At 43.5% G+C, this 25,093-nt stretch overlaps 1 protein-coding gene across 3 annotated transcripts in view; it reads right to left on the bottom strand.

Moving 5' to 3' along the window:
* LOC123078310 (putative callose synthase 6) overlaps nucleotides 1-14,479 on the bottom strand; it is a 46,444-nt gene extending 31,965 nt beyond the window's left edge. For 2 of the 3 annotated variants that reach the window (XM_044500776.1, XM_044500777.1), the window contains exons 1-10: nucleotides 14,073-14,479; nucleotides 13,887-13,987; nucleotides 13,680-13,792; nucleotides 13,515-13,599; nucleotides 13,297-13,407; nucleotides 13,059-13,202; nucleotides 12,542-12,646; nucleotides 12,314-12,405; nucleotides 12,108-12,231; nucleotides 46-177 (exon numbers count right to left, since the gene is read on the bottom strand). In XM_044500776.1, coding sequence (XP_044356711.1) covers nucleotides 46-177; nucleotides 12,108-12,231; nucleotides 12,314-12,405; nucleotides 12,542-12,646; nucleotides 13,059-13,202; nucleotides 13,297-13,407; nucleotides 13,515-13,599; nucleotides 13,680-13,792; nucleotides 13,887-13,987; nucleotides 14,073-14,295 — 1,230 coding nt within the window. In that variant the 5' untranslated portion in view covers nucleotides 14,296-14,479. The remainder of the gene's footprint in view (nucleotides 1-45; nucleotides 178-12,107; nucleotides 12,232-12,313; nucleotides 12,406-12,541; nucleotides 12,647-13,058; nucleotides 13,203-13,296; nucleotides 13,408-13,514; nucleotides 13,600-13,679; nucleotides 13,793-13,886; nucleotides 13,988-14,072) is intronic. The other variant, XM_044500778.1, reaches the window with a different exon arrangement.
* Between the last annotated feature and the right edge of the window lie 10,614 nt (nucleotides 14,480-25,093).

Genomic DNA, 25,093 nt, shown 5'->3' with positions numbered 1-25,093 from the left:
ATAACATTTTGCAACGAACATTATACAAGATATCCGAGTGCATACATTATGAATAACATTGTAGATTGGTTGGATAACCAACTGTAGAAATGCATCATCACTCCCCTCTCGCCGGAAGGGTGGGTCAAATGACTCTTCTCGTCTATCAGATATTATGTCATATAAATCCCTTGCCATCTATCATGAATTTAGGGTGAAAAAGATTGGTCAAGAAGTCAGTGTATGTTTAGAACATGCCCAGAACGTTAGCTCGGGATCTGTTTATGAGAGAATTGTGAAACTCTAACAGAAGTGTTGCATGCAGCACCATTTTTAAAGTATATCTAAAAATTCTCATTTCATAACAAAAAATAATACAAATGCCATAAAAACATTGAAGAACAAAAAAAAGACAATTATATTATTTGCCAAGACAACTATTATTTTGGTACTTCAACCTTACATAATTTGCTTGGAGTTCATGCTCATACATAAGCAGTTAATGTGTTTCATGCAGTACACCATTTCACTCATGGTAAAAAGTTTGTTCTTTCTGGTGTGCTAAAAATGTAGAGTCCTGTCAGGACCAGAGTCCCAAACTACTGAATTTTAACAAGAACTAGCGAAACTAGGATAGGACAGGAATTGGGCGAATCGAGCTAGGGTTTTCATTGCAGAAGGAAGGGGAAAGTAGTTAGCACGCCACCGGCGGCTAGGGTTTACACCCAATAATTCTTTTACATGCCTCAAATGAAAGGGAGAGCTGGCTTTTATAGCCACTACAGCAACTAGAAAGTAGAAAAGCAGAAAAAGCAGAGCACATGGCTTGTCGGGCGATGAACAGCCACTCCTGCGTCTTCACAGCCGTTGGATGGTCGATCGACGGAGGAGAGCGACCCAATTAAGTGTGTTAGAGTTATAATATAAGTCATGTACCCCTTTGTATTTATCCCGTTGTATAAGGGGTTTCCTGCATATGTTCCACACCTGTACATGTATATATATCGGCCTATGGCCTCATGGGAATATAAGTTGCTTATTCCTAACATGGTATTAGAGCTAGGTCAATTTTTTGCACGTCGCAACTCGTGCTGTTGATCCAATTCGTGGCCGCCGCTGCTTCTATCTCTTGCCGCCGGCTCTCCGCCTCCGATCCTCTCTGCTGCAGGTCCACTCTGGCCTGCTCTTTCCTTCGTCCCGCCCGCCAGACCGCTATTTGCCGTCTCCTCCGTTCCAGTCAACGTCGCCCCGTCGCTGCAGGACCATCCGCCCGCTCGCCAGCCCAGATCGAGCCGAGCGCGGACCTCCTGCCTGGATCGACCTCCCACCTGGATCACTGGATCGTGAGTGCCCAAGGTTCTGCCGACTGCCTTGCTGACCAGTCAACGCAAAGAGCCAGCACTTCCATCCGCAGCCTGCGTGCTGTTCCTTGCCCGTCGCTGCATCTCTCTTCCCCCGATTGGAAGCTCTCTCGTCAGATTCTGTTGAAAAAAAACAAATGTCTGCTACATCGGGCTATGTTGCTGTCCCTCGCTGTCCGGTGATCTTTGATGGTACTAATTACACCGAGTTCACTGGCTTTATGCGCATTCACATGCGTGGCATCCGTCTCTGGGGTGTTCTTTCTGGCGAGGTCTGTTGTCCGTCACGTCCGGTTCCTCCGGTTGCCCCTACTCCGCCGACTCCACTGGTTCTTCCTACGGATGCTAATCAGGCCGCCAAGGATGCGGCTAAGCTTGCTGATGAGGCTGCTGATCGTGCTTATGATGAGAGGGTTTTGGCTTATGAGGAGGCTCTTCAGACGTATCATGGTGCTCTGTCTGTTTACACCCAGTGGCTTGATGATGATGCTCGTGCTGCAGCTGTCCTCACTGCTAGTGTTCTGCCTCAGTTTGCTTCTGAGTTTCTGGGTCTTCCTACTGTCTTTCAGATGTGGACCTGTCTTCGTCAGCGCTATGAGCCCTCTGGTGATGCCTTATACCTTTCTGTGGTTCGTCAGGAGCATGCTCTTCAGCAGGGTGACTCTACTGTTGATGACTTTTATGCACAGAGTTCTGCTATCTGGCGCCAGCTTGATTCTCTCCGCAGTGCTGGTTGTCGTACTTGCCCCTGTTGCCAGGCTGTCCAGGCCAATTTGGAGTTTCATCGCGTCTACGAGTTCCTGTCTCGGCTCCGTAAGGAGTTTGAGCCCCGGCGTGCTCAGTTGTTTGCTCGTGGCCGTATTTCTCTCATGGAGGCGCTTTCAGAGATTCGTGCTGAGGAGACTCGCTTACGTGGTGCTGGTTTGCTGGAGGTTCCCTCTGTGCTCGCTACTCGGGCTTCTTCCACTCCACCTGCTGCACCGACCCCTTCCCGCTCGAGTGCTCCGCCGCTCTTGCCCACTCCTTCTGGAGGCTCAGGTCGCCCCCGTTCACATTGTGACTACTGCAACAATGATGGTCATATTGAGTCCCAGTGCTACACAAAGCGGAAACACCTGCGCAAGGCGCGATCATCATCCTCAGGGACTTCGTCATCTCCCTCGACAGCTTCAGCCATTGCTTTGACTGAGCAGGATATTCTGAGACTTAAGCGTCTGCTCGCGGCTTCAGGTTCTTCCTCGACGGGTACTGCTGGTTCTGTGACTGATGCTTCCCGCACTGAGCAACCGCCCTCTACACAGTCAGGTACATCCCCATGGGTTCTGGACTCTGGAGCTTCTTTTCATATGTCTTCTCATTCTTCCACTTTGTCCTCTCTTCGATCGCTGGATTCTCCTGTTCATGTCTTCACTGCTGATGGTACTCCACTTTCTGTTGCTAGTAGAGGCAATCTTTCCACTCCTTATTTTGTTCCTGATGTTGCTCATGTTCCTCGCCTTACTATGAATCTGTTTTCTGCTGGTCAACTTACTAATTCTGGTTGCCGTGTCATCCTTGACGTTGACTCTTGTTCTGTCCAGGATCGTCGCACGCACTCTGGTTGGGGCTGGTCCTCGCCGCCGTGATTCTCAGGGTCTTTGGGAGTTGGACTGGCTTCATGTTCCTTCCGCTGCCACCACCATCGCCAGTTCCTCCGCTTCTGTCGCCTCCGTTACTAGTTCCTTCAAGCAGTGGCATCATCGACTTGGTCATATGTGTGGTTCTCGGTTGTCGTCTTTAGTTCGTCGAGGTCTTCTGGGGTCTGTCTCAGGAGATGTCTCTTTAGAGTGTCAGGGTTGTCGTCTTGGCAAGCAGATTCAGTTACCATATTCACATAGTGAGTCAGTGTCTAAGCGTCCTTTCGATTTAGTTCATTCTGATGTATGGGGTCCGGCTCCTTTCGCTTCGAAAGGTGGTCATAAATACTATATTATTTTCATAGATGATTTCTCTCGTTACACATGGCTTTATTTCATGACTTCTCGTAGTGAGTAGTCTATTTATAACCGTTTTGCTGCCATGGTTCATACTCAGTTCTCTTCACCCATTCGTGTTTTTCGTGCTGACTCCGCTGGCGAGTATATCTTTAAGATGTTGTGTGGTGTTCTTGCTGAGCAAGGAACTCTCTCACAATTCTCTTGTCCTGGTGCTCATGCTCAGAATGGTGTGGCTGAGCGAAAGCATCGACATCTTCTTGAGACGGCTCGTGCATTGATGATTGCTGCCTCTCTTCCGCCTCATTTTTGGGCTGAGGCCGTCTCCACCTCCACCTATCTTATCAATATACAACCTTCCGCTGCTCTACAGAGTGGTGTTCCTTTCGAGCGTCTTTTTGATCGTTCTCCCGATTATTCGATGCTTCGCTTGTTTGGTTGTGTTTGCTATGTTCTTCTTGCCCCTTGCGAACGCACCAAACTGACCGCTCAGTCTGTTGAGTGTGTCTTCTTAGGCTACAGTGATGAGCATAAGGGCTATCGTTGTTGGGTCCCATCGGTCGTCGGATGCATATCTCTCGAGACGTGACTTTTGATGAGTCTCGTCCCTTCTACCCACGCCCATCTTCCTCGATTTTTTCAGTGGAGGATATCTCTTTCCTCACTTTTCCTGACTCACCTATCACCCCCGTCGTGCCTGTGCCTATTCGTTCCACTCCCTCTGCTTCTCCACCTCTAGTCGATTTGCAGCCACCATCTTCTCCGGTCTCCTCGCCTAGCATGTCACCGGATTCTACACCTTCATCTCCGGTGACTTCTTCGTCGCCACCCCCCCGATTCTACCTTCCCTCTTTTCCTCAGCATTACACTCGTCGTTCACGACCTGTGGATGCCTCATTGGATGAGTCGTCCTCTTCCTCTCAGCCTACTTATGGCTTGCGTTCTCGTCCTCGTCCGCCTGTTGATCGCTTTGGATTTCCCACCGCTGGTGCTGCTGTTCTTGAGCCGACTTCTTACCGTCAGGCTGTTGTTCATCCTGAATGGCAGTTTGCGATGGCAGAGGAGATTGCTGCTCTTGAACGCACTGGTACCTGGGATCTTGTTTCTCTTCCTCCCGGAGTCCGTCCCATCACTTGTAAGTGGGTCTACAAGGTTAAGACTCGCTCCGATGGTTCTCTTGAGCGTCACAAAGCTCGTCTCGTGGCTCGTGGTTTTCAGCAGGAGCATGGTCGTGATTATGACGAGACTTTTGCTCCTGTGGCCCATATGACCACTATTCGTACACTTCTTGCCGTTGCCTCTGCACGCCATTGGTCTATATCTCAGCTTGATGTTAAGAATGCCTTTCTTAATGGTGAGCTGCGTGAGGAGGTGTACATGCAGCCACCACCTGGGTATTCTGTTCCTGATGGCATGGTATGTCGTCTTCGTCGCTCTCTCTATGGCCTTAAGCAAGCCCCTCGCGCCTGGTTTGAGCGTTTTGCCTCTGTGGTCACTACTGCTGGTTTTTCAGCAAGTGCTCATGATCCAGCATTGTTTATTCACATTTCTCCTCGTGGTCGGACTCTTCTTCTCTATGTTGATGACATGATCATCACTGGGGATGACCCCGAGTATATTGCCTTTGTAAAGGCCCGTCTTAGTGAGCAGTTTCTTATGTCTGATCTTGGACCTCTTCGCTACTTTCTTGGGATTGAAGTCTCTTCTACCTCTGATGGCTTTTTTATATCCCAGGAAAAGTATATCCAGGATCTTCTTGCTCGTGCTGCTATTACTGACGAGCGCATTGTTGAGACTCCTATGGAGCTCAATGTTCACCTCCGTGCTACTGATGGTGATCCTCTCCCTGACCCGACGCGTTATCGTCATCTCGTTGGCAGTCTTGTCTATCTAGCTGTCACTCGTCCGGACATCTCTTATCCGGTTCATATTCTAAGTCAGTTTGTCTCTGCTCCCACATCGGTTCACTATAGTCATCTCCTTCGTGTTCTCCGATATCTTCGGGGCACGATCTCTCACCGTCTATTCTTTCCTAGCTCCAGTTCTTTACAGCTTCAGGCCTATTCGGATGCTACGTGGGCTAGTGATCCTTCTGATCGCCGTTCACTTTCTGCTTACTGTGTTTTTCTTGGCGGTTCTCTCATTGCCTGGAGGACGAAGAAACAGATTGCAGTTTCCCGTTCGAGTGCTGAGGCTGAGTTGCGAGCCATGGCTCTTTTGACGGCAGAGGTGACTTGGTTACGGTGGTTACTTCAGGATTTTGGTGTTTCTGTCACTACACCGACTCTGCTTTTATCTGACAGTACAGGTGCTATTAGCATTGCGCGCGATCCTGTGAAGCATGAGCTCACCAAGCATATTGGTGTTGATGCTTTATATGTGCGTGCTGGTGTGCAGGATCAGGTTATTGCTCTTCAGTATGTGCCTTCCGAGTTACAGTTGGCGGATTTCTTGACGAAGGCCCAGACTAGAGCACAACATGGCTTTTATCTCTCCAAACTCAGTGTTGTTCATCCACCATGAGTTTGAGGGGGGTGTTAGAGTTATAATATAAGTCATGTACCCCTTTGTATTTATCCCGTTGTATAAAGGGTTTCCTGCATATGTTCCACACCTGTACATGTATATATTTCGGCCTATGGCCTCATGGGAATATAAGTTGCTTATTCCTAACAAAGTGAACCGTTAACTTTGCCTGGTGTCCCTAGGATACGAGATGGACGGCTGTAATCGTAACTGGCACGCGGGAACAGGGGATCTTCAGACTTGGGCCTGACAATACCCCCCGATTGAGCTGGAGCTTGTCCTCAAGCTCCGAATGCAGGAAAAACCTTCTGGATAAAAGCTGAATCTTCCCAAGTTGCCTCTTCTGGTGGTAGATTTGCCCATTTCACCAACCACCTAACCACTGGAATGCTTATATTGCCTTGTTTTCTTGGAATGAGCTTCCTCTCCAGAATAGCCTCAGGTTCAATTCTGATTGTCCGATCTGGACCAACCAGGGGAAGATTGGAGGAGGGCACCACTTTGGGACCAATGTGCCTTTTAAGTTGACTGACATGGAATGTATCATGCAATTGACAGTCCTCAGGCAGAAGCAACTTGTATGCATGATTTCCAATTTTACTCAGAATTTTGAATGGTCCATAAAACTTGGAGTGCAGTTTTATGTGTCTGTGCAAACTGAGAGAATTATGTCTGTGAGGCTGCAGCTTAAGATAAACCATTTCTCCCACTACCAATTCTCTCTCTCTTTCCTGTTTCTATCAGCAAAGAATTTCATTCTAGCTTGTGCTTTCAAGAGGTTTTGCTTGATCACTTCTACTGCTAGCTCTCTGTTCTGCAGTAAATCTTCATTGTCCTCACAGATAGTGTCTGGTAGAGCTGATTCAGCAACCATAGGAGGTGGAAAACCATAAAGAGCTTGAAAAGGTGTCATCTTCAGAGAAGTATGGAAAGAGGTATTATACCACCACTCTGCTAGGGCCAGCCATCCATGCCATTTCCTTGGTTGCTGGAAGCACATACATCTCAAATAATTCTCCAAACACTGGTTCACTCTTTCTGTCTGCCCATCTGTCTGTGGATGATAACTAGTGCTCATATGCAACTTGATGTTCAGTGATTTGAACAACTTCTGCCAGAGATTGCTTGTAAAAATTCTATCTCTGTCAGTGACAATCACTAGTGGCATTCCATGAAGTTTAAACACATTTTCAGAGAATGCTCTTGCAACAGACTGGACTGTGATGGGATGCTTCATAGCAATGAAGTGGGAGTATTTAGTGAATCTGTCAACCACCACTAGGATCAAGTTCTTGTTCTCTGATGTAGGTAAACCCTCTATAAAGTCCATGCTAATATGAGCCCATGCAAAATCAGGAACAGGCAGTGGTTCTAACAATCCAGGGTAAGGGGTATGCTCAGACTTGTTCAACTGGCAGACAGGACAATTTTTCAGAAAGGTGATCACATCTTGTTTCATACCCTGCCAATGAAAAACTAGTTTTACTCTGTGATAAGTAGCTCTCTCACCAGAGTGTCCTCCTAGCTCAGAATTGTGAAATGTTGCTAGTATCTCCTGCCTCAGGTTAGTGCTTTTCCCCACTACAACTTTGTTGTGGAATCTCAATATACCATTCTTAAAGGAGTAAGCATTGTCAGTGCTTTTATCCACAGAACACTCAGCAATTAACTCCTTGATTTTATCATCCTGCTGGTAGCTGCTCACTACTTCTTTAACCCAAGCAGGTGATGTAGCAGTAGTAAATAATGCAGAAACTGCATGTTTTACTCTAGACAATGCATCAGCAGCCTTGTTTTCCTTGCCCTTCTTATACTCTATGGTGAAGTTATATCCAAGCAACTTTAACAACAGCTTGTGTTGGATGCCCTCAGTAATTTTCTGCTCTTGGATGTACTTCAAACTCTCTTGGTCTGTTCTGATGATCAAGGAAGTAGCAGAAAAGTAATGTTTCCATTTCTTTACAGCTTCAATAATAGCCATAGCTTCCTTGTCATAAGTGCTTAATGCAGCAGCTTTTGGGCCAATGCTCTTGCTGAAATAAGCAAGTGGTCTGCCCTCCTGCATCAGTACAGCACCTAGCCCATAACCACAAGCATCTGCTTCCAGAATAAATGGTTTTTTTGAAATCTGGCAGGGCCAGCACAGGTGTATGAGTGAGTTTCTGCTTCAGTGTTTCAAATGCTTGCTGTTGCTCTTGTGCCCAAGCAAAAGCATCTTTCTTCAAGCAATCAAAGAGGGGCCTGCAGATTATCCCATATCCCTGGATGAACCTCCTGTAATATCCACTTAATCCCAAGAAACTCCTCAATTCAGTTACAGTTGTTGGAGCAGGCCATGATTTAATAGCCTCAATTTTTGTAGGGTCAGTAGAAACTCCCTCAGAGTTAATGACATGGCCCAAATACTCAATTCCTTCTGGCCAAAAGAACATTTCTCTAGCTTGGCATACAGCTTATTTGCTTGCAATATATCAAACACCTGCTTGAGATGATCTAAGTGCTCCTCCATGGAAAAGTTGGACACCAGAATATCATCAAAAAATACCACTACAAATTTGAGAAGTCCAAAAAGGAGGTTCATTAAGGCCTGAAATGAAGGAGATCCATTAGTAAGTCCAAAAGACATTACTAAGTACTCAAACAGTCCTATGTGAGTAGCAAATGCAGTTTTTGGAATGTCTTCCTCAGCCATTCTGATCTGGTGATAACCATTTCTCAAATCAATTTTTGAAAATATTTTGGCCCCTTTTAACTGGTCCAACAGATCTTCTATAACAGGAATAGGATATTTGTTCTTGATGGTAATTGCATTTAATTTCCTATAATCAGTACAGAGCCTCCATGTTCCATCCTTTTTCTTAACTAACAGCACAGGAGAGGAGAAAGGACTAGTGCTGGGCCTGATAATTCCATTCTTGAGAAGTTCTAAGATGATTTTCTCAAGAATTTCTTTTTGGTGCTGAGGAATTCTATAGGGCCTTTGGTTGACTACTTTTGCTCCCTCTACCAAAGGAATTCTGTGGTCACAAGGCCTACTTGGTGGAAGTTCAGTAGGTTCCTGAAAGAGCTTCTCATATTGATCTAGCAGTGGTTTTAAATCAGCAGGTACTTCTTGAGCAGCTGCTATCATTTGAGGACCAGAAGTAGTGAACAAGAAAAATCCACACACAGCTTGTTCCACTAATTTTTCAGTGTTGTCAGTTACTTCAGTAACATTAGAGAGAGGTACAGTTTCATCCACAAAAGTGATAAACTGTCCTTCAGGAGCAGATATCTTCATTTCCATTTTAATAAAATCCATTTGGATAGGCTATATTTCCTCAACCAATCCACTCCCAAGATAATGTCATAGCCCTTTAACTTCAGCACTCTGAAATTATCAATAAATGCATGGCCCTGTATTTCATAGTGACAGTTCTTTGCTTGAAATTCACTCCAAAGGATGCCTCCACTAGCAACTACTACTTTAGTTTTTGGTGTAGGACTAGGAACAACATCCAACTTGCTAGCCATTTGTGGAGAGATAAAAGTAGTAGTACTACCACTATCCACCAGTGCAGTTGCCATAGTATTACCCAGCTTAACAGTCAAAATGAAAGTATTTTTAGTTGCTCCAATGCCCATAGCAGCATGCATTGACACTTTCAATACAGTTTCATCAGTTAGCTGCTCTGTATTGTCCAGTTCCTGATCATCAAACTCTGCCACAAAAATAGTTTCAGGGGTTCCATCCTCCTGAGCTTGTAGAGCTTGAATTTGTGCCTTCTGGTTCATTTTACACACCTGTCTGTGACCAGGCACCCAAGGCTCTCTACATTTATAACACACCTGGTTCTGTTTGGCTTGTTGAATAACCACATTCCTGTTTGGTGCTGCATTAGGAAACAGTTGTTTGGGCTGTTCAAACATGACTTGTCTTCTTGGTTGAGGCACATACTGTTTATTTTGCACTGATTGAGAAGGAGGCTGAGATTTCTCCATTCTTCTGGCATACCACACAGCTGTTTGCAGATCCCTTGGTTTAAAACACTCTACTAAGCTTCTGATATAAGGGTTGAGGCCTGAAACAAAACTGGAGACATAATAATCATCAGGTATAGCAGGATTTTCTCTTCTCATCCCATTCACTAGTTGCTCGAATTGTTCCACATAAGCAGCCACTGTTGTTGCTTGATGTGCAGCATGAAAGTTACTGACCACATCACAAGCTGACTCCACAGAAAACCTATCAGATAGGTAAGAACAAAACTTATGCCATGGCACATTAGAGGGTGCATAACCAGTACCCCTCCACCACTGAATAGCAGGTCCTTTAAGATAAGAAATGGCCAGTTCTGTCCTATGCTCAATTGGAGTTCTTGCAGCAGCAAAATATTGCTCCAAGTTCTGAATCCATGATTCAGGGTCTTGTCCTTCAAACTCAGAGATGTTCAACTTAGCAGGCTTGACAGTAAGAACATTTCTTCTTCTATAATAATTCTCAGCCCCATCTTCCTCTTGTATTTCCTCCAACTGAACCACATCTCTCTGTGCTGTCTGAAAGTGTTCTTTTTCCTTGTTTTGCTCATAGTGTGGGTGTCTGTAAGGAACTTTAGGAGTCCCATCCATGTTCAGTTCCTTACCTGTCTGATCACGCAGAACAGCTGTACCAATTGGCAAGGGAGCTCCTTTTTCAGGCATTGCGACAGAAGGAGGAGTAGGTGCTTGTAGTTGTTTTGGCCGACCAGGAGCCACTCGCGGTGAGTTGATCTGGTTGTCCTTCATTTGCACACTGCCTTGCCCTTCCACACCATCTTCTTGGGCTGGTTCAGGATCTAACAGTAGGCGTCGGAAGTTGTCTTGGATCTTGTCGAAGTTCTTCTGCGTCGTAGTAAAATTTCTGTTAACTGTCGCTTGAAATTGCTGGAACTCCTTGCGATCTTCCTCTCGGTCCCGCTGCAGTGTCTTGATGTCCAACTCGAGGGATTCGAGCTGCAGTTCCGCCGTAGAACCTGAATCCACATGGCCCGTCATGATTTCGCCGTCTGCGATCACCACCATAGGGGGTTGGGAGGGTGGGATGGCTTGTCACCGCCGCCGACGCCACCGCCTGCGCCCGCCTCCGATGGTGCACGGTCAGATCACAGGAGCTGGAATTTTACCGCCAGAGAATTACTCTCGGGCAACCAGACTGTTTCCTTGACTGCATCCGAACACTGCCACTCCGGCCGCCACCAACTGCCTCCGCCGCCAGATCAGAGCTCGAAGAGGGATTTTACAGCCGGAGCCAACCTCTACAGCGCTCCAATCAACACCGCCGCCGAGGAAGGACTGGCCTCTAATACCAATTGTCAGGACCAGAGTCCCAAACTACTGAATTTTAACAAGAACTAGCGAAACTAGGACAGGAATTGGGCGAATCGAGCTAGGGTTTTCATTGCAGAAGGAAGGGGAAAGTAGTTAGCGCGCCACCGGCGGCTAGGGTTTACACCCAATAATTCTTTTACATGCCTCAAATGAAAGGGAGAGCTGGCTTTTATAGCCACTACAGCAACTAGAAAGTAGAATAGCAGAAAAAGCAGAGCACATGGCTTGTCGGGCGATGAACAGCCACTCCTGCGTCTTCACAGCCGTTGGATGGTCAATCGACGGAGGAGAGCGACCCAATTAAGTGAACCGTTAACTTTGCCTGGTGTCCCTAGGATACAAGATGGACGGCTGTAATCGTAACTGGCACGCGGGAACAGGGGATCTTCAGACTTGGGCCTGACAAGTCCTCAACTTACAGAAACAAACATAGCAGAACTGTGCTTAGTGTGGTATAGGTATTGACTGGAATTATTAGCCCATGACAAGTGTCTCCCTAGTAAACCCTCATCATGTGCATTTCCCAATACTCGTGTTCTACATGTAGTCTCTCTTTTCATGGGTGATAACCAACCAGAATACATTATGCATACCTCAGAAGTCAGATGGCGACTTAGTCAACCTTTGTTGGTCATTTCAACTCTGTTATAAGGTGTTTTGGCCTAGTAGCTTTCCCCTTATATAATAATATGATGATTGTGTGCATCCTAGGGTGCAGAGACCAGGAGGTATAACCTTCCTTTTCGGAGAAAAAAGATTCTACAGCACCATGTCACCCCTTTGCATTTCAATCAGAAGAAATTTCTTTGTTACACGATTATATAATCACTGCTATATGAATAGGTCTACGAATATACATACATACATACATATATATATCAAAAGCAGATATCTCGGACGTAAGAACAAGATTGTCACTTACATGGTGGAAGATATAACAAAGGCATTCAGGCATAAAGCGAACATTAGAAGCTTCACCCCATATCAGCAAATACAACCCGATGTAAAGAAGCTCTGGTTGTTGTGTCGAGGCATCATGTGGAATTCTGCACGAAAATCATTTACAGTTAACGAGGAATCAAGGACAACTTTGAGCACCAGGTGTGCAACAAAATGCTATATTATTACTTGATGTTTGACTCCAAATGCAGATACCGACACCATGAAATGTAGTTTTGAAAGACTTTTTTCATCAAGTGATCCACTGTATCACGCTGTATCTGCAAGTCATATTAGAAGCTCGTGAATCAGTTTAACATGGACACTAGTAGGAGCGGAACACCACTTGCAAAAGGGCTCTGCCAAGTTGAGTTGATCCAGCATTACTGACAAAAACTAGTTCACAGAAATATTTACCATGTGATTTTGTCTTTCACCCTGGTGGACATTGCCACTTCCTCTCATATCTATGTTAGCAAGCAGCAAAATCAAATGCTCCTTTTGGTTTTCCACGTTACCTTTCTACAACAATAAAGCAAAACATAGTATGAAATCCTAAACAGATAACAGACACCTTGGTGCCTGACCACCCAACACAAAACCACCATATTACTTTTTGACTAGAGAGTAGTGTATAAATCCGCAACTCCAGTGACTAGAAAACAGCTTGCATGATTCATGAATGTCTGTGAACAAATTTTATATGTGATTGATGTGCCTAAAAGATTCATGTGCGTACAATAAACCCACAGTGTATTTTCCATTAGCATAACATAAGCATTAACTATGTGAGTTCCATGCGAAACCAATTGGTCAAACTAGTAAATTTTGCCAGCTGGTCACTTGAAGTGATTTAGAAAAACAAAATTCTAAAGGATGCAAGATTTTGATCATACAGTCTAGAATATAAATTTAAGTATTGGTTAGTATCCACCTGAAATCCAAATGTTTGCCAGAGCCAATCAAGCAAGTCACGAACAATAGGTCCATCATCTATCCCTTGAGGCCCGTTAGTCGTATCTGGCCTTGGCGTTGGAAGATTGTTTATCTTGCGAAGAAGGGCCACTGCTGCTTTTATCTGCAATTTTCACACACAAGAAAATCAATCATTCATAGTAAATGTTGTACTAAATAAAGCAGTCGAAACAAAGTTTTATGGTATATAACCTAACCTCAGGTATTTCCATTACAGGTTGTGTGGGACCAGAAATATTAAGGGGCAAAATGTTGTAATGTGAGAAGGAAGCTTTCTCCTTTTCAACACCTTTAGCATACTGGTCATACTGCAAGACATGTATTAATTCCAAGTTATAATGTTTCATGATGTGGAAAAATGTGATGAAGATAAAACAATTATGTTGCAATTATTTGCAGTTGCTAGATGTCGAACCTCGGAGTTAGGCTTGTCAGGTGTCACAGTTTTTAACACATCATATAGGACAGATGCAATCTGATAGTATCTAGCCATCTCATCCCTGTATGTTATGCATAGAGAAAGGGTGAACAGAGCTTAAGGGTGACCTCTTATATTTTAAAAAAAAATGCTGCGGCTTACGGCTTTCTCGTTTGAAGACCCTCCTCAAGATATTTTTTACAATAGTGTTCATAGAACCTCTGAATCTCTTTTGCATCAGTTGATGCAAGCCTGCGTTGTGTATCTTTTTCATCCTGTGAAATAACAAACATGAAAGATGTAATGCATTGTACTAGTTTCAAAGCAATCGACAATTAGGGTGAATATGAATGATAGGTTCATTCATACCTTTTCCAGCCTATGCAAGAGATAGGTTTTGAACTGCCGGACTCCACGGCCACTTGAGTTTGGATCCATGGTGTGCGCCTTCTCGAATGCAGTAAAACGGCCTTGTGGAGCAGGCAGGCAGGCAGGTCGGAGTAAGAATAGGTGAACTAAGTCAGGTGTGAAGAAAGTGCTAGTGGTAGTACTGACAGAGGTATGCGACGCGCGGGTTTTCGTCCTCGATCTCGTTGGCCGCACGGAGAATGGGCACGATGGGCGCGAGGGAGGATGGCACGAGCTCGCTCTCTATGATGGGTCCTTCCTCCTCGCCGGAGTATCCATCCGTCCTCATGGTGATTGCCCGGGAGATGTTCCGCCTACCCATGGAGGGCTGGCGCTGCGGCGCCGACGGGCCGCCGCTGGACATGGACATAGCTCCCTCCCCGACGCTGCGGTTGCGATGATCGAATAGAGCGAGAGTGGTGTGCGAGAGTGGTGTGTGGTGGTGGCGCTCGCGGTGGCGATGAGGGAGAAGGGAAGAGAAGGGAGCAGAAGGGGATGCATCGTTATTGTTCAGAGAGTCGAGGGGAAGTGCGATGCTGAGGGAGTCGGCTTTTTCGCTTTGTGGCTTTGGGGCGGGCCTTTTTCTTTCGGCCGGGGGCGGGGCGGGGCTGGTGGAGATGTTGGGGAATTGGGGATGGCCGACGAGGGAAGCAAAGGAATTGGAACTGCAAAGGTAGAAGACAACGGGTGGGGTCTGATCCTGGCTTTTTCGTCTGGTCGTTCGCTCCCCTGCTTTTTAAACTTTTGAGCTCTTTCTCTCTTATTATATGTTATTATTATCGGGGGTATGCCTCCATTTCCACAAAAAATTATATGTTATTATATTATTATTATATTCTCTACTTATCTTAAACAAAAAACATATTATATAATTCTCTTCTCCGATTCCATGCTTTTGTACATGTCGCCGTCGGCGCCGTACCGAGTGGGAGTGCCAAAAGCACAGAAATCAGGATTTAACAGCTTGCTTAGTGACTAGGTTATAGCGGGCATGCTTAATAAAGGTTGCGCGCGCTTTTCAGTGCCACAATTTTTTTCATTAACTATCTTATAAACATAATAAAAATTACATCGACATTTCGAGACTACAGAAAAACCACTACTGCCGAAGCGCGCTATCGCCGTTCCACTACCGGAGCCGACTTTACCTTGTCGATAACAACCGAAAAGTCTTCATACACGTGCCCTTAAGGGCAACTCCAACACGCCAACGTAAATTCTCCGCGGGTGTCCGTTTGGATCGAAATGGACACAAATGACGGCCCGAAGCGCCGACACAAATGGATCAGTGTTCGCCTTTTGTCCGCGCGCGACCCATTTGAGCCCCAGATTTGGGCGGGTTTGGGACGGTGCGAGCACGAAGCGGACTCGCGCAACGCCCGCCCTTGTCCTCCCCATGGTCCGCAACTCGGTGGCATATTGGCCATTCCACCTTCTCTCCCATCGACAGCCACACGCCCGACCACCCCTCCCTCGCTGCCGCCGCCCAGTTCCGATGCCCATACCGCCGCCCACACCCACATACGATCAGTAGCTAGCACACACACTACTCGATGAAATAGCAAAAAAACACCTGTTATAGAGTAATGTAGATACTATTAACTTATAGCTCACACAACAAAAATAACAATGGAGTCCTATCAACACCAACGACAAAGTTGAGTATAGACATTGTAACCCTAACGCATCACTTACCCGTCATATAATTTCTACAACATAATAAGTTGCAGCTGTGTAGGTCGGCACATGAAATGTACTGGCAAATCACACCATAAGAGAGTATAAAAATCCTATCTCTACATGCAATTTGGCCAGTGAAAGGTTCTAAGTTTCGTTTGCATAAAGCCATTTTTTACCTACTATCGAAAGAATATTTTATTTCTACAGATGGCTTATGATTGAGATGGTAATGTGACAGTCCGAGACCGATTCATTTCCATAATTATTATTTATTGCTTGCTTTATATTATTTTTGCATTGCATCATTTCATCATGCTATCATGTCATTAAATTTTGTAACTCAAATAAAAAAAATTGTATGGATCTTCAATCCATTTAAACCGAGGGAAATGCACATGGTGTGTTCTCTTTAGAACATTTATAATATCCTCCCAATATTTTAGGGAGCTAAAATGATAGTCCATTTATTTTGGAATCAACCAACACACTTGCAAAATAAATTTCATGCCTATTCTACTTCAAGTTTGGCCTCCAAACTTTGCCACAAATTTCTTTATCACTTTCGCAAGCTCCACCAAAAATCTCTTGATTTTGGACACTTCTAACTCCTACATCTAGTTCTACTCTAACTCTTTTGGTTTACATTCAACTCCATTTGAATTTAGACAATTTTTCCAATGTTGGAAGCCTTCTTTTCTTTTGTTTAACCAGCCGATCAGGGCCATTTTCCTCTCAACCGACCGCAAAAGCCCAGTCGCGCCCCTATTAACCATAGCCCGATCGATCCGCCTCTCCCTCGGCTCTCTCCCTCCCTCAATTCCTCCAGTCCCTCAGACAATGTCGCCTCCTACCAAATCCCCATGCCCTATAAATACCTCCCGATCCCCATCGCGTCGTCATACAAACATGCTAGGAAAGCCACACGCGCCAGATCCCCTTGGCCTCCATCACCTTGCCTCGACTCCAACGGCTCCCTTCTCCTCTCGCTGGGGCTGCTGTGCCGCTAGCACCCGACCTCCGCCCCTCGATGGCAGCCGCCACCTCGGCCATCTGTTCCCCTCGCCTCGAGCCGTTGGCTTGCCCAGAGCTACTCCACCATTTTGTTGCAGCAGTCGCTGCTGCACCGCCCCCTGACCTGGCCTCGGCCCCTTTTTCAGCGTTGCGCCGCCACCCGCGTTCCTCTATGATGTCTACTACACAACCTTCTTCTTGTAGACGTTGTTGGGCCTCCAAGTGCAGAGGTTTGTAGGACACTAGCAAATTTCCCTCAAGTGGATGACCTAAGGTTTATCAATCCGTGGGAGGCGTAGGTTGAAGATGGTCTCTCTCAAACAACCCTGCAACCAAATAACAAAGAGTCTCTTGTGTCCCCAACACACCCAATACAATGGTAAATTGTATAGGTGCACTAGTTCGGCGAAGAGATGGTGATACAAGTGCAATATGGATGATAGATATAGGTTTTTGTAATCTGAAAGTATAAAAACAGCAAGGTAGCAAGCGATAAAAGTGAGCGTAAATGGTATTGCAATGCTAGGAAACAAGGCCTAGGGTTCATACTTTCACTAGTGCAAGTTCTCTCAACAATAATAACATAATTGGATCATATAACTATCCCTCAACATGCAACAAAGAGTCACTCCAAAGTCACTAATAGCGGAGAACAAACGAAGAGATTATTGTAGGGTACGTAACCACCTCAAAGTTATCCTTTCTGATCGATCTATTCAAGAGTCCGTAGTAAAATAACATGAAGCTATTCTTTCCGTTCGATTTATCATAGAGTTCGTACTAGAATAACACTTAAGACACAAATCAACCAAAACCCTAATGTCACCTAGATACTCCAATGTCACCTCAAGTATCCGTGCGTATGATTATACGATATGCATCACACAATCTCATATTCATCTATTCAACCAACACAAAGAACTTCAAAGAGTGCCCCAAAGTTTCTATCGGAGAGTCAAGACGAAAACGTGTGCCAACCCCTATGCATAGGTTCATGGGCGGAACCCGCAAGTTGATCACCAAAACATACATCAAGTGAATCACGTGATATCCCATTGTCACCACAGATAAGCACGGCGAGACATACATCAAGTGTTCTCAAATCCTTAAAGACTCAATCCGATAAGATAACTTCAAAGGGAAAACTCAATCCATTACAAGAGAGTAGAGGGGGAGAAACATCATAAGATCCAACTATAATAGCAAAGCTCGCGATACATCAAGATCGTATCACCTCAAGAACACGAGAGAGAGATCAAACACATAGCTACTGGTACATACCCTCAGCCCCGAGGGTGAACTACTCCCTCCTTGTCATGGAGAGCGCCGGGATGATGAAGATGGCCACCGGTGAGGGATCCCCCTCCGGCAGGGTGCCGGAACAAGGGTCTCGATTGGTTTTTGGTGGCTACAGAGGCTTGCGGCGGCGGAACTCCCAATCTATTGTGTTCCCCGTAGGTTTTAGGGTATATGGATATATATAGGCGAAAGAAGTACATCAGGGGGGCCACGAGGGGCCCACGAGGGTAGAGGGCGCGCCCAGGGGGTGGGCGCGCCCTCTGCCTCGTGCCTTCCTCGTTGCTTCCCTTACGTACACTCCAAGTCTTCTGGATTGCTTCCGTTTCAAAAATAACTCTCCCGAAGGTTTCATTCCGTTTGGACTCTGTTTGATATTCCTTTTCTGCGAAACACTGAAACAAGGGAAAAAAACAGAAACTGGCACTGGGCTCTGGGTTAATAGGTTAGTCCCAAAAATAATATAAAAGTGCATAGTAAAGCCCATTAAACATCCAAGATGGATAATATAATAGCATGAATACTTCATAAATTATAGATACGTTGGAGACGTATCAGCATCCCCAAGCTTAATTCCTGCTCGTCCTCGAGTAGGTAAATGATAAAAGAAAGAATTTATGAAGTGTGAATGCTAGCAGGTGCACAAGTTTGATCAATGATAATTTCAATCACCTTTTCTAGCATCATCATATGTCATAACAGTAGCTCAACTCATAGAACTTTTCATGATCAAGTAACAAACTATTCACATGTTAAAGTATATATCACAAGTTTTCTTGAAAACTAACAACCGTGTTATTAGTCATCAAACAATTACAATTCATCTTATTTTCAGGAAGAGTCTATGTGAGAGCTTTGATTCAGCAAACTTCACATACTCAACTATCATTTAGTCTTCCATGATTGCTACCACTCAAAGCATATTTTTAGAACAAATAGTATTCATCGAACACAGAGAAAGATAGGGGCTTAATGTTTCGCCTCCCAACCTTTTACCTCAAGGGTAATGTCAACAATAATAATTCATGCTCAAATATATTTGAATGGCCATATATGCTTAGATCTTTCCATCACATGATGCTTGCCAACTAAAGAGTAGGTTGGAATGAGAAGGGATACTACTAACTCTTGCATAAAAGTAAAAGATAGGCCCTTCGCAGAGGGAAGCAGGGATTTGCAGAGGTGCCAGAGCTCGAAGCAAAAACAGAGATGAAAATAATTTTGAGAGGTATGCTTTCATTGTCAACATAACAACCAAGAGTTCCCAATATCTTCCATACTACATACATTATAGGCGGTTCCCACGCAGAATGGTAAAGTTTTTACTCCCCCTCCACCAACATTCACACTCCACGGCTTGTCCGAAACAACGGGTGCCGTCCAACTATCAACATTCCTGGGGGAGTTTTGTTTAAATTATTTGCGAATTTTTTTTGATCTTTTGATCATAGGACTGGGCATCCCAGTTACCAGCCATTTTCTCGTGAATGATGAGCGGAGTCCACTCATCGTGAGAATAACCCACCTAGCATGGAAGATACTGACAGCCCCTAGTCGCTACATGAGCGATTCGGGCATACAAAACATATTATTATTTGAAGGTCCAGAGTTTGGCACATGCAAATTTACTTGGAACGGCAGGTAAATACCGCATATAGGTAGATATGGTGGACACTCATGGAAGAAACTTGGTTCAAGGAATTTGGATGCACATGCAGTATTCCCGCTTAGTACAGATATTTTGGCTAGCAAAGGATTCTAAATAGCAAGCACCACATGTTAGAGGATCCATAACAATATAACTTCTATACAAATATACCCAAACATAACTCATTATGTTGTCTTCCTTGTCCAACTTCAACTAATTTGCTCAGGTTTGAAAATAATTAATGGGGCTCACAATCATAGAAGATGTCCAATATAGTATATTTATATGTGAAATCTCTCTTCTCAATATTCTTTCATGAATTGTTCAAGTGACCAATACAATGTTTGCTAACCTTCAATAAATTTACCACCTCTACTTCTTATATGTGAAGGCATTACTCCCCATGGGAAAGGCATATGAAACATATATAATTTCAGATTTATGACATTCAAATCATTCAACCATTTACTCATAGGATATAGGTGAAGCACACGAGTAAATGACAAACTACTCCAAAAAGATATAAGTGAAGATCAATGAGTAGTTAAATAATTACGTAGCTATGTGAAGACTCTCTCTCATTTAAGAATTTCAGATATTAGTATTTTATTCAAAAATCAAGCAAAACTAAATAAAATAAAATGACGCTCCAAGCAAAACACATATCATGTGGTGAATAAAAATATAGCTCCAAGTAAAGTTATCGATGAATGAAGACGAAAGAGGGGATGCCATCCGGGGCATCCCCAAGCTTAGGCTTTTGGTTGTCCTTGAATATTACCTTGGGGTGCCTTGGGAATCCCCAAGCTTAGGCTCTTGCCACTCCTTATTCCATAGTCCATCGAATCTTCACCCAAAACTTGAAAACTTCACAACACAAAACTCAACAGAAAACTCGTAAGCTCCGTTAGCGAAAGAAAACAAAACACCACTTCAAGGTACTGTAATGAACTCATTCTTTATTTATATTGATGTTAAACCTACTGTATTCCAACTTCTCTATGGTTTATAAACTATTTTACTAGCCATAGATTCATCAAAATAAGCAAACAACACATAGAAAACAGAATCTGTCAAAAACAGAATAGTCTGTAGTAATCTGTATCAAACGTATACTTCTGGAACTCCAAAAATTCTAAAATAAATTGGTGGACCTGAGGAATTTGTCTAGTAATCATCTGCAAAAATAATCAACTAAATATCACTCTCCAGTAAAACGTTTTAGCTAATCTCGTGAGCGCTAAAGTTTCTGTTTTTACAGCATGATCATAAAGACTTCACCCAAGTCTTCCCAAAGGTTCTACTTCGCAAAAACACTAATTAAAACACAAAACCACATCTAAACAAAATCTAGATGGATTATTTATTCCTAAGCAGAACCAAAAAGCAAGAAACTAAAATAAAATTGGGTTGCCTCCCAACAAGCGCTAACGTTTAACGCCCCTAGCTAGGCATGATGATTTCAATGATGCTCACATAAAAGATAAGAATTGAAACATAAAGAGAGCATCATGAAGAATATGACTAGCACATTTAAGTCTAACCCACTTCCTACGCATAGGGATTTTGTGAGCAAACAACTTATGGGAACAATAATCAACTAGCATAGGAAGGCAAAACAAGCATAACTTCAAAACTTTAAGCACATAGAGAGGAAACTTGATATTATTGCAATTTCTACAAGCATATGTTCCTCCCTCATAATAATTTTCAGTAGCACCATGAATAAATTCAACAATATAAACAGCACCTAAAGTATTCTTTTCATGATCTACAAGTGATGAGGACATGACTACCTTTGATACGACCAAAAATATTGCATATATGCATATTTGTCAGGTGATTTCTAGTGCAAACTATTCAATAATCTATTTATGTTATACAGAACAAAAATACTTCACACACTTTTGTGTTTTGTCTAATTGCAGGTGTATGAGACATTTGTGCAATCCACATATGAAGATAAGGGAGAAAGAGATGTTTACTTGCTGTTCAAAAAGTTCTCTCACGTCACTTTTGGCCCAAGAGAAGATAGAGTCCAAGTCTCTCACGTTCTGGATTCAGATTCGGACTGCACAGACATACCTGACTCAAAACGCCAACAACTTTTTCATACGGACTCCGAATTGGGTGATTCTTTTTTTGTTGGAAACTAGATTTCGTGCTCTTTCCAACCCAATTGGATTCACCTTTAAATTCGTCCGGAGCATTGAGTTATGGTCGAAACAATCTGACGTTGCACCAGAATCCGAGTCAAACTACAAGTCCAAAGGTGTTGCATCACCTCCACTTGGGCCCATGAGACTTGTACGACCTAGGGTTGGTTTTAGGCTGCCTTGGGACGTCCTCCCACCTCCTTGGCCGCCACCCCTTGCTCCTATATAAGTAGATCCATCTAGTAGTTTTTTCCTTGGGATTTGTTTAGTTAAAAGTTAGCCATTGCAACTTCGTGTACTTCGTTCGTGTCCAACGACCAGACCAAGACCGCTTACGGATCCCCACCATTATCAATACTTCATATATATTCGCAATATTCAGATTGCTTTATCATATTCTTGCTCGTTCTTCGATTGCTTGCAGGAATAGACCTTCGTGGTCAGGCTGATCGTGCTTCCGGCATCGTCAGTAACCTCAGGAGATTGGTTTAGCGATTGCTAAGGCGCAACGTCGTGCACGTTTGTAGTCGGATCATCAAAGTCGACTCCACCAAATCGATAGTTATCATCTCATCCAAAGATCGGGACACCTTTGCCTCTATCAAGTGGTATCAGTTTTCAGGTTGCTCGGTGAGAATTTCCAGTTTCCCCTAGATTAGATTTATTTTCTTACCTATTGTCCAAGAAAAAGCCACAAAAAAGTTAGATCTATTCATCCTTTTGTCCAAGCCAGTCTGAGCCTTTGCAATTTTCTATTCATTGTTTGCATGATTGAATTATCGGTTGCATCATCGTGTCGAGTTGCTGGTCTTAGGGTCTAGTTCGTTTAGAGTTTCGAGTTCTGTTCACATTAGTCACGTCGCCGCTGCATCGTTATCCCTTCTGCTGTCCACCACACCATCCATCAAATTCCACCACGTGCTACCCATAGTTCATTGTCACAATCATAGTTGAGGTCGTTCACATCTTCGCTTGATCCAATCTGCATCTTATCTAGTTTGTCTTGGAAAGAGGGAGAGAAAAAAAAGATAGAGAAAAAAAAAGAGAAAAAAAAAAGAAAAAGAAGTCAGAAAAAAAAGAAAAAAAAGTGTGAGAAAAAAAAGAGAGAAGAAAAAAAACAAAATTCGGATCTATCTAGACTCAATCTCGTAGTTGAATTCGGATTGGAATCTGTTTTGTGCACTGTTTAGTAAAACAGGCATACCTTCCTCATACGAAGTCCGTTTTGACTCCGCGAGTACTCAAATGAAAGCTAGCGACGAGCCGCATCTAAATAGTTGCAGAGACTAGTTTAATATTTGACACCTCAAAATCGTCTTCTAAATAGGTCTTTTTGCCCTCCGAAGTTCGCGGACACAGCTTATTCCAGTTTTTCAAGCCAGTTTCAGAATTCTTTCACTCCTCATATCAACTCGGAATTGAGTGATTCTTTTTGCATTGGAAAGCTTGAGTTAGTAGCATTCTTTGAAAAAAATTATCAGAAAATTGGCACAAACTTTTCAAGAGGAAAGTTGGAGAGAGTTGTTGTATATCCTGCTTGGCAGTTGTTTTTCATCATTATCTTTACTGCCGTTGTGATCTTCACTTATATCTTGCTGTCCAGAGCTACTTAGTATCCTTCATTGATGCTAGTTGTGCTACGCCGTGACCTCATTAGTGTTCTAGGCTCGCGTCTCTAGTCCGGTCTAGCCTAGGACCAGCACAGTACCGTCGTTGAGCGTTTATTCAACATTGCATCTCTGAATTGATTATTGCTAATATTTTGCTACCATATATAGCCAACCAAGCTCCACATATTTCTACACCGTGTATACGTACGTTCCCCTGGCAATCGCTTTACTCAATCTTTGGAGTTATTTGACACCGCTGGTTGCCTGTCACCACCTGCTGCTTGGTAAGAACTTGTAAGATATTGATATTTGCTTTACTGTGAGCGCTTTACCACCACATCCTAGTAGTTCATAGGAACATTATTCTTGAATTTTGTTTCTTGTTTCTACTAATCATGACAGGATCTAGAGTCAATTCATGGGGTTTGTCGATCGTGGGAGATGTGCCATCACCTATGCAAATACCACAACCGTCACGAGAGGTGCACAAACATCCAAATGCACATGATCAGGTTAATGTTTCTATACCACCATTTAATGGCCGTTTTAGACCTGCTTTATATATTGAATGGGAGTTTGGCCTAAATAATATATTTGCTTCCAATAATTTTGATGTGCGTAAAAAAGTTAAGGTTGCGGTTGGTTCTTTCACTGGTTATGCTGTAGTTTGGTGGAGTGAATATTGTCGGTTACACCCTAATGATATACCTACTACTTGGGATGATTTGAAACTTGCCATGCGACATACATTCGTTCCCGCTTATTATACTCGTGACATGATTACAAAGTTGCAACATTTAAAGCAAGGTAGTGACACCGTAACGAAATATTATGATACTTTACAAACTACCTTGCTGCATTCCTCTTTAGAAGAAAGTGAAGAAGATTTTATGGATAGATTTTGGGGAGGATTAAATCATGACATTCAGGAGATACTAATTCATGAAGAGTGTTATCCTATGGACCATTTGTTTCATCTTGCTTGCAAAGCTGAACAGGAAATAAAACGACGTGTTGCCCACAAGGAGAACAAGCGCGAGATGCATATTCCAAGAGTTGATACGGTTGTCCCTTCAACTACTAAGCATACTATGACAACCACATCCATTGTTGTGAGGACTACATCACCTCCACCATGTGACACATCATCACCGAGAGTGCCTACCTCATCTGAGTTAATCATAAGAGGTAATGACAAAGGTACTAATCTTCCACTTCCACATGAGTATGATGAATGTCTTGTCAATTTAAGTGCACCATGCGGTGAGCTACCCACTACTTTGATCACACCAGCTACCTTAGAGGACTATGTTGATGATTTGACTTTGCCATGTGATCAAACAATTTTGAGTGAGCCCATTGAATTAACTATCGATGCAAAAGAATCAAGTGAATCAGGGAATAAATCAGATTTGGATCAAATATGTTTGAAAATAATTGTGCCAATGTTTAATCATTTTGATATGACCTCTAATCTTGGTGATGGTTCATCAATGTTGGGATGGTTTAATGATGAATATTGTCAATCTTTTCATATGAATAAGAGCTTCACTTATATGTGCAAACTGAGTTGCAATACTTTCATGCCTTCTACTTCTTGTGATAATATTTTGGCTTTATATTTTATTAACTATGAAAGTTACTCATGTATACATGTGTCATATGTGCAAAATCCACGAGAAGTAAAAATGGATGACATATACATATACAACATGTACACCTTGTCTCTTTTGTTAGCCACATTTCAGATTAAGCAACGCCGAGGAC

The sequence above is a fragment of the Triticum aestivum genome, chromosome 3D (assembly GCF_018294505.1).
Source record: "Triticum aestivum cultivar Chinese Spring chromosome 3D, IWGSC CS RefSeq v2.1, whole genome shotgun sequence".
In the NCBI taxonomy this organism is placed as follows: Eukaryota; Viridiplantae; Streptophyta; class Magnoliopsida; order Poales; family Poaceae; genus Triticum; species Triticum aestivum.
Note: the sequence above shows the minus strand (reverse complement) of the source record. Positions and strands in the feature narration are given on the sequence as shown.